The sequence below is a fragment of the Palaemon carinicauda genome, chromosome 13 (genome assembly GCF_036898095.1).
Source record: "Palaemon carinicauda isolate YSFRI2023 chromosome 13, ASM3689809v2, whole genome shotgun sequence".
Lineage (NCBI taxonomy): Eukaryota > Metazoa > Arthropoda > Malacostraca > Decapoda > Palaemonidae > Palaemon > Palaemon carinicauda.
In genome coordinates, this window is record NC_090737.1 from 22612927 (window position 1) to 22622515 (window position 9589).

A 9589-nucleotide genomic window follows, 5' to 3' on the forward strand; every position below is an offset into this window, starting at 1 on the left:
AGAAAGGGCTCCAGAGGTCTAGATTTGCCTCAGAGGCGGAAACGAAATGTTACGATTCATACAAAAAGAAAACTTTCATCAATCTTTCCTTTTGTTATCATCGTTCTTTTTTTTAATTCCTTTCTGCATTTTCTTATCTTGTGGATATATTCTCTCTCTCTCTCTCTCTCTCTCTCTCTCTCTCTCTCTCTCTCATCCTTCTTACCTGGAGATATTGACTCCGTCACTCTGAAGACACGAAGAAAAAAAAATTGCTGGACCTTTATCTGCTGTTTTTTTATATTCAATGCTGGTTGGGGTGCCAAGATCTTTAGTATTAACTATGGCTATAAGAAATAATAATTTTGTAAATAATTTGTTATTGTTGGCTGCTACAAAGGAATTAGGCAGCTTTATCTGTTATAATAAAGCTATTGAAGAAAACTCAGTAGGCTTATTGAAAATGAAACATCTCGGGAAAAAGACGATCGACCAATCGATCAGGCCCGTAGAAATCTGCCCTAAGACAAAGCTTAGTGTTTACTCCATGGAGGACTTGTTGCCCTTCGTAGGCAGGGTAATAAAACGGGGCGAATTCGGATACGTCTATGAACTTGTAGGCAAATATTCGAATTTCTGCCTCAAAGTGAATAGGATAGGCCTAGACGTCGAGCTTGAGAATCTCCTTCGATTCCAGCATCTTGCGGTTCCCAAAGTCATGGGACTCGTGAAGGAATGGGTGGTCATCGTGTCACGTCACCAGATGACCCTGTGGGATTGGGCACGTATCATGCGACCGACCAAGGAGCAGGTCCTTCGTATCTTGATAGCACTGGCTGGAATTCTGCAGGATTTCCACGCCGAAGGCTACTGCCTCAATTACGTCCACCCGGAAAGCGTTATGATCGATTCCGCGCCCGGAAGACGCGTTTCAAAGGTAAGTGTGATGGACTTGAATATCATGAAGGAGATCGGTGCCAACCCTTTCCAAAGACCCATAGTTCAGACCAGCCAGAGTTCGGGTGCGAACACCAAAAACTGCAAGTGTTTCGCGCCCAAGATCCTTGCGGGGGAGGGAGGCACCCCACAGACAGATGCCCTAAGCATGGCTCTCACCATCGGGTTTTTAGTTTCTAATGGGGTGCTTAAGGTGAGATCCCCCTTCAGGAAACTCCTGGACTGGTTTGCAGGTTGCTATGGAAACGAAAGCGGTTGCTCCATGGACACTCTGCTCATCGCCTTAAACAAGGAATTGGACAATTGCCCTATCAGCGAAATGGAAGAGTGGGTGGCTGATCAGAAAGGAATGTCGTCACTGGAAAGTTCAACCTCAAATGGCAATGATGATGAAGAGGAGGGGAGAAAGGATTGCCATCAAGATGACCACGTAACTGCAGAGGAGTTAATTGTCTCTCCTGGGAGTGGAGGAGACACGACATACAGGAAGGTTGAAAGTCTTCCTGATGGTGAAATTGAGAAGAGTGGTGACGGGAAGACCAAGAAATCGACGTCTTCGGAAGAGGGAAGTGAAATTCAAGCATTGCAGGAAATAATTTTCATTCAAAAGAAGGAATTAGAAAGAGAAAGAGAAACAAAGTGTCGTCTTATAGAAAATCATATGAAAGAGTTAAAGGAGGTTTATGATTATCAACAAAAGCTCGGGGAAATTGAAGACAGAACCAAGAGTCAAAAAAATGAAAAAATATCAAATCTAGACCACGACCTTCTTCAGAGGGATCAAGGATTGGCGTCTTTGAGGCAGCAGGCTGACCATGACAAACGCAAGAACGATGAAATGGGGAACAAGAAACTATCCCTGGAGCGGAAATTCCAGGAAGTCCAGGAAGAAAACGATTCTCTGAGGAAGGAAGTAGGTAGACTCAGGGAGTCTCAACTACACAGAGAAGAAGATAAGCTCAGCAGACAGGGTTTCCAAGAGGAACAAAAAACTGATCTTGAAGGGAAACCTCAGGACGAAAGAAAGCATCTCAGGAGGGAAGCAAAAGATGCGGCCTTGATAAGGATTAGACAAATTGCACAGGATGAAATCTCACAACCAAAAAGTGACAGAGTATATGCTTCTGTTCAACCATGGGAAGAGGCTCTGAAAGATGAGAAAACAGAAAACAAACAGAAGGTTAACCTAGAGGAAATAGAGGAAGGAATCGTAAAGAGACGTATCCAGTATTTTGAAAATATCATACGAGGAAACATAAAAGAAGAAGGAGATCTTTGTGGACAATCTCCAGACTTTAGGAAAAATCTTAATAGGAAGGCCAAGGATATTGCTTTGGCAAGGATAACACGAATAATACAAGAGGAATTATCAGAACAAAAGGAAAATGTCTGGAACAGAGAGAACATTGAAAAGGAACTTAAAGACTACCAAGAAGAAAATAGTGCAGGAACAGATGGAGATTCTGCTAGTAAAGGTGATTATTATGCAAAAATTAGGATGGTAAATGCAATGGGGGAGAAACAAAAAGCTGATCTTGAAGGAAAACCCCAGGACGAGAGAAAGCATCTCAGGAGGGAAGCAAAAGATGTGGCCTTGATAAGGATTCGACAAATTGCACAGGATGAAATCTCACAACCAAAAAGTGACAAAGTATATGCTTCTGTTCAACCATGGGAAGAGGCTCTGAAAGATGAGAAAACAGAAAACAAACCGAAGGTTAACCTTGAGAAAGTAGAGGAAGGAATCGTAAAGAGGCGTATCCAGTATTTTGAAAATATCATACGAGGAAACATAAAGGAAGAAGGCGATCTTCGTGGACAATCTCCAGACTTTAAAGAACATCTTAATAGGAAGGCCAAGGATATTGCTCTGGCAAGGATAACACGAATAATACAAGAGGAATTATCAGAAGAACTAAATGAAAATGTCTGGAAAAGTGAGAACATTGAAAAGGAACTTCAAGACTACCAAGAAGCAAATAGCCCAGGAACAAAAGCTGATTCTGCCAGTAAAGGTGGTGAATATGCAGAAATTATGATGATGAACGGAATAATGAAGAGAAAGCATCTTAGGAGAGAAGCAAAAGATGTGGCCTTAATAAGGATCAGACAGATTGCACAGGAGGAAATCTCACAACAAAAAGGTGACAAAGTATATGCTCTTATTAAACTGTGGGAAGAGGCTCTGAAACACGAGAAAACAGATAAGAGACAGAAGGTTAACCTTGAAGAAATAGAAGAAGGACTCGTAGAAAGGGGTATCCAGTATTTTGAAAACAACATAAGAGGAATTATTGTATCAGACTGTTGTCAGGCCATCGAATGGGGTCTTCAAGGAGTGGGAGCACATGAGGAACTGTCAGAACAAAATGAAAACGTCTGGAAAAGTGAAAACATTGAAAAGGAACTTCAAAACTACCAAGAAGCAAATAGCCCGGGAACACAAGAAGATTCTGCTAATAATAGTGATGATTATGAAGAAATTATAAAGATAAAGGTAATGGGACGGAAACAAATAGCTGATCTTAGGAGGAAAGCTAAAGATAAAGCCTTTTTCAAGATTAGACGAATTGCAATGGAGGAGGTCTTTCCAGAAAACAGAGGCTTAGTATATGGTCTTGTTCAAGTATGGGAAGAGGCTCTGAAAGGTGAGAACATAGAAAAGATGAAGAAGGTTATTCATGAAGTAATAGAAAAAGGCAATGTAAAAAGGCATATCCAGAAATTTGAAAATGCCATACGAGGAAACTTAAAAGAAGGCGATCTTCGTGGACAACCTCGGGACTTCAGAAACCATCTTAGGAGGACCACTAAAGATAAGGCCTTGGCCCAGATAAGAAAATTAGTACAAGAGGACATGTCTGAGAAAAGAGGCCGAGTTTATGATCTTACTCAACTATATGAAAATGCAATCAAAGGAGACAAAATTGAAAAGAAAAGTAAATATAAGGCAATAAAGAGCCAAACATTAGAAGACCTAATCGAGTATTTTGAAAATATGTTACAAGAAAACACACAAAATGAAGGCCATCTTCATGGACAATATCGGGACTTGGGAAACCATCTTAGAAGGGCCGCAAAAGATGTCGCTTTGGCTAGGATTAGAAATATCTTACAAGAGGCTATCGAAGAAGAGAATTTTGAAGAGTAAAAAGGATGTTCAATAGAAGAAAAAAAAAAAGCAAAATCCAAAAATATACCACTAAGAAACAGTTCTGTTGGAGTAACCTAGAGGATGTGCACTGCAGAGGGAAAAAGCTGAGCTTCTTCTTGTATGCAACGGTTCCATGACGGAGTGGTACAGGCCTTTGTCATGTGAACAAATGGTCGGATTTCTAGATCTATTCTTCCGGATGTCAACCTTATGGTTGCTCTGTTGGAATAATCTAGAAGACTGGCCTTGCAGAAGGAAAAAGCTTAGCTTTTTCTAGTATGCAGTCATATCCTTCAATGGTGCCTAAACAATTTTTTTTTTTTTATTCAAAACTATATTTCATGAGTGAGTTATGATTGAAGATGGCCAAGTATATAATAGATGTGAATTAGAGAATTCTTCCTTTAACTGCATTAAAAATTAGAATAAAAAAAATCTATAAATAAAACTAAACACTTGAGAATGAAAAAAGGATTGCGTTGTAGAATAGAAAAATAGGATAATTGAAAATGGTTCTGTGCAAAATTTTGAAAATACTTGGAGGGAGTTCAACGAGTATACAACTAAGAGACGTTTCTGTTGGAATAACATAGAGGATGTGCACCGCACAGGGAAAAAGCTGAGCTGCTTCTAGTATGCTGTTCTTTGATGAAGTACAAACTCCTTCTCATGTGAACATAAAGTGTTGGTGCTGGCTATGTAGATAAAAGCTGAGGTTCTTCTAGTATGCTATGTTCCTTAATGAGATTAGGCCAAATAAAGCAGTTCAATTTCACTATACGGAGTGAAAATCAAATTCAGTAACTTGTGAGGTAAGATTCAGTTGCGTTTTGTGAGGAATCAGTAACTTGTGAGGTAAGATTCAGTTGCGTTTTGTGAGGAAAGGAGACCTGAGGAGGATGTTTGGAATAACTGCCCACCTTGATGGATATGTTGCTGAACCCTTCAGCTTAAATGGTGCTTGGACTATTGGAAAAGGCTGGCACTGCAGAGGGAAGAAACCTGGCTGATTCTAGTATGCTATATACCTTGATGGAGGGGTACAAGACCTTCGTCAAGTGTACAAATGGTCGGATATCTAGATCTATTCTTTCAGATACAAACCTTCGGGTGGTTCTGTGGGAATAATCTAGAAGACCGGCTCTGCAGAGGGAAGAAGCTGGGATTCTTCTAGCATGCAGACTAGTTCTTGGAGATTAGGCCACAAAAAAGAGGCAGTTCAAGTTCACTATATGGAGTGAAAATCAAATTCAGTAACCGTTGTGAGACTGACCCTGTAGAAAGAAGAAGCTAAGTTTCTTCTAGCATGCTATGTTCCTTGATGAAGAAGTACAGATTCTTTTGTCATGTGAACATAAGGGTTGGTACTGGCCCTGTAGATAGAAGAAGCTGAGGTTCTTCTAGTCTGCTATGTTCCTTGATGAAGAAGTACAGATTCTTTTGTCATGTGAACATAAGGGTTGGTACTGGCCCTGTAGATAGAAGAAGCTGAGGTTCTTCTAACCTGCTATGTTCCTTGATGAAGAAGTACAGATTCATTTGTCATGTGAACATAAGGGTTGGTAATGGCCCTGTAGATAGAAGAGGCTGAGGTTCTTCTAGTCTGCTATGTTCCTTGATGAAGAAGTACAGATTCTTTTGTCATGTGAACATAAGGGTTGGTACTGGCCCTGTAGATAGAAGAAGCTGAGGTTCTTCTAGTCTGCTATGTTCCTTGATGAAGAAGTACAGATTCTTTTGTCATGTGAACATAAGGGTTGGTACTGGCCCTGTAGATAGAAGAAGCTGAGGTTCTTCTAACCTGCTATGTTCCTTGATGAAGAAGTACAGATTCTTTTGTCATGTGAACGTAAGGGTTGGTACTGGCCCTGTACATAGAAGAAGCTGAGGTTCTTCTAGTCTGCTATGTTCCTTGATGAAGAAGTACAGATTCGTTTGTCAAGTGAACATAAGGGTTGGTACTGGCCCTGTAGATAGAAGAAGCTGAGGTTCTTCTAGTCTGCTATGTTCCTTGATGAAGAAGTACAGATTCTTTTGTCATGTGAACATAAGGGTTGGTACTGGCCCTGTAGATAGAAGAAGCTGAGGTTCTTCTAACCTGCTATGTTCCTTGATGAAGAAGTTCAGATTCTTTTGTCATGTGAACATAAGGGTTGGTACTGTCCCTGTAGATAGAAGCTGAGGTTCTTCTAACCTGCTATGTTCCTTGATGAAGAAGTACAGATTCTTTTGTCATGTGAACATAAGGGTTGGTACTGGCCCTGTACATAGAAGAAGCTGAGGTTCTTCTAACCTGCTATGTTCCTTGATGAAGAAGTACAGATTCTTTTGTCATGTGAACATAAGGGTTGGTACTGGCCCTGTACATAGAAGAAGCTGAGGTTCTTCTAGTCTGCTATGTTCCTTGATGAAGAAGTACAGATTCGTTTGTCAAGTGAACATAAGGGTTGGTACTGGCCCTGTAGATAGAAGAAGCTGAGGTTCTTCTACTCTGCTATGTTCCTTGATGAAGAAGTACAGATTCTTTTGTCATGTGAACATAAGGGTTGGTACTGGCCCTGTAGATAGAAGAAGCTGAGGTTCTTCTAGTCTGCTAAGTTCCTTGATGAAGAAGTACAGATTCTTTTGTCATGTGAACATAAGGGTTGGTACTGGCCCTGTAGATAGAAGAAACTGAGGTTCTTCTAGCCTGCTATGTTCCTTGATGAAGAAGTACAGATTCTTTTGTCATGTGAACATAGGGGTTGGTAATGGCCCTGTAGATAGAAGAAACTGAGGTTCTTCTAGCCTGCTATGTTCCTTGATGAAGAAGTACAGATTCTTTTGTAATGTGAACATAAGGGTTGGTACTGGCCCTGTACATAGAAGAAGCTGAGGTTCTTCTAGTCTGCTATGTTCCTTGATGAAGAAGTACAGATTCGTTTGTCAAGTGAACATAAGGGTTGGTACTGGCCCTGTACATAGAAGAAGCTGAGGTTCTTCTAACCTGCTATGTTCCTTGATGAAGAAGTACAGATTCTTTTGTCATGTGAACATAAGGGTTGGTAATGGCCCTGTAGATAGAAGCTGAGGTTCTTCTAACCTGCTATGTTCCTTGATGAAGTACAGATTCATTTGTCATGTGAACATAAGGGTTGGTAATGGCCCTGTAGATAGAAGAGGCTGAGGTTCTTCTAGTCTGCTATGTTCCTTGATGAAGAAGTACAGATTCTTTTGTCATGTGAACATAAGGGTTGGTACTGGCCCTGTAGATAGAAGAAGCTGAGGTTCTTCTAACCTGCTATGTTCCTTGATGAATAAGTACAGATTCTTTTGTCATGTGAACATAAGGGTTGGTACTGGTCCTGTAGATAGAAGAAGATGAGGTTCTTCTAACCTGCTATGTTCCTTGATGAAGAAGTACAGATTCTTTTGTCATGTGAACATAAGGGTTGGTACTGGCCCTGTACATAGAAGAAGCTGAGGTTCTTCTAGTCTGCTATGTTCCTTGATGAAGAAGTACAGATTCGTTTGTCAAGTGAACATAAGGGTTGGTACTGGCCCTGTAGATAGAAGAAGCTGAGGTTCTTCTAGTCTGCTATGTTCCTTGATGAAGAAGTACAGATTCTTTTGTCATGTGAACATAAGGGTTGGTACTGGCCCTGTAGATAGAAGAAGCTGAGGTTCTTCTAACCTGCTATGTTCCTTGATGAAGAAGTTCAGATTCTTTTGTCATGTGAACATAAGGGTTGGTACTGGCCCTGTAGATAGAAGCTGAGGTTCTTCTAACCTGCTATGTTCCTTGATGAAGAAGTACAGATTCTTTTGTCATGTGAACATAAGGGTTGGTACTGGCCCTGTAGATAGAAGAAGCTGAGGTTCTTCTAACCTGCTATGTTCCTTGATGAAGAAGTACAGATTCTTTTGTCATGTGAACATAAGGGTTGGTACTGGCCCTGTACATAGAAGAAGCTGAGGTTCTTCTAGTCTGCTATGTTCCTTGATGCAGAAGTACAGATTCGTTTGTCATGTGAACATAAGGGTTGGTACTGGCCCTGTAGAGAGAAGAAGCTGAGGTTCTTCTAGTCTGCTATGTTCCTTGATGAAGAAGTACATTCTTTTGTCATGTGAACATAAGGGTTGGTACTGGCCCTGTAGATAGAAGAAGCTGAGGTTCTTCTAACCTGCTATGTTCCTTGATGAAGAAGTTCAGATTCTTTTGTCATGTGAACATAAGGGTTGGTACTGGCCCTGTAGATAGAAGCTGAGGTTCTTCTAACCTGCTATGTTCCTTGATGAAGAAGTACAGATTCTTTTGTCATGTGAACATAAGGGTTGGTACTGGCCCTGTACATAGAAGAAGCTGAGGTTCTTCTAACCTGCTATGTTCCTTGATGAAGAAGTACAGATTCTTTTGTCATGTGAACATAAGGGTTGGTACTGGCCCTGTACATAGAAGAAGCTGAGGTTCTTCTAGTCTGCTATGTTCCTTGATGCAGAAGTACAGATTCGTTTGTCATGTGAACATAAGGGTTGGTACTGGCACTGTACATAGAAGAAGCTGAGGTTCTTCTAGTCTGCTATGTTCCTTGATGAAGAAGTACAGATTCTTTTGTCATGTGAACATAAGGGTTGGTACTGGCCCTGTAGACAGAAGAAACTGAGGTTCTTCTAGCCTGCTATGTTCCTTGATGAAGAAGTACAGATTCTTTTGTCATGTGAACATTGGGGTTGGTAATGGCCCTGTAGATAGAAGAAACTGAGGTTCTTCTAGCCTGCTATGTTCCTTGATGAAGAAGTACAGATTCTTTTGTAATGTGAACATAAGGGTTGGTACTGGCCCTGTACATAGAACAAGCTGAGGTTCTTCTAGTCTGCTATGTTCCTTGATGAAGAAGTACAGATTCGTTTGTCAAGTGAACATAAGGGTTGGTACTGGCCCTGTAGATAGAAGAAGCTGAGGTTCTTCTAACCTGCTATGTTCCTTGATGAAGAAGTACAGATTTTTTTTTCATGTGAACATAAGGGTTGGTAATGGCCCTGTAGATAGAAGAAGCTGAGGTTCTTCTTACCTGCTATGTTCCTTGATGAAGAAGTACAGATTCTTTTGTCATGTGAACATAAGGGTTGGTACTGGCCCTGTAGATAGAAGAAGCTGAGGTTCTTCTAACCTGCTATGTTCCTTGATGAAGAAGTACAGATTCTTTTGTCATGTGAACATAAGGGTTGGTACTGGCCCTGTAGATAGAAGAAGCTGAGGTTCTTCTAACAGGCTATGTTCCTTGATGAAGAAGTACAGATTCTTTTGTCATGTGAACATAAGGGTTGGTACTGGCCCTGTAGATAGAAGCTGAGGTTCTTCTAACCGGCTATGTTCCTTGATGAAGAAGTACAGATTCTTTTGTCATGTGAACATAAGGGTTGGTACTGGCCCTGTAGATAGAAGAAGCTTAGGTTCTTCTAGTCTGCTATGTTCCTTGATGAAGAAGTGCAGATTCTTTTGTCATGTGAACATAAGGG

The 9589-nt window shown here is 40.8% G+C and overlaps 1 protein-coding gene across 1 annotated transcript; it reads left to right on the forward strand.

Annotated features, from left to right (window-relative positions):
• Nucleotides 1-442: 442 nt before the first annotated feature.
• Nucleotides 443-4087, forward strand: LOC137651463 (golgin subfamily A member 6-like protein 25). The gene has a single exon (XM_068384688.1). The coding sequence runs from the start codon at nucleotides 443-445 to the stop codon at nucleotides 4085-4087; it is 3645 nt and encodes a 1214-aa protein (XP_068240789.1).
• Nucleotides 4088-9589: the final 5502 nt, after the last annotated feature.

Coding starts and splice junctions, on each gene's coding strand:
- LOC137651463 (XM_068384688.1), top strand. CDS start 443: ATGAAACATCTCGGGAAAAAGACGATCGACCAATCGATCAGGCCCGTA.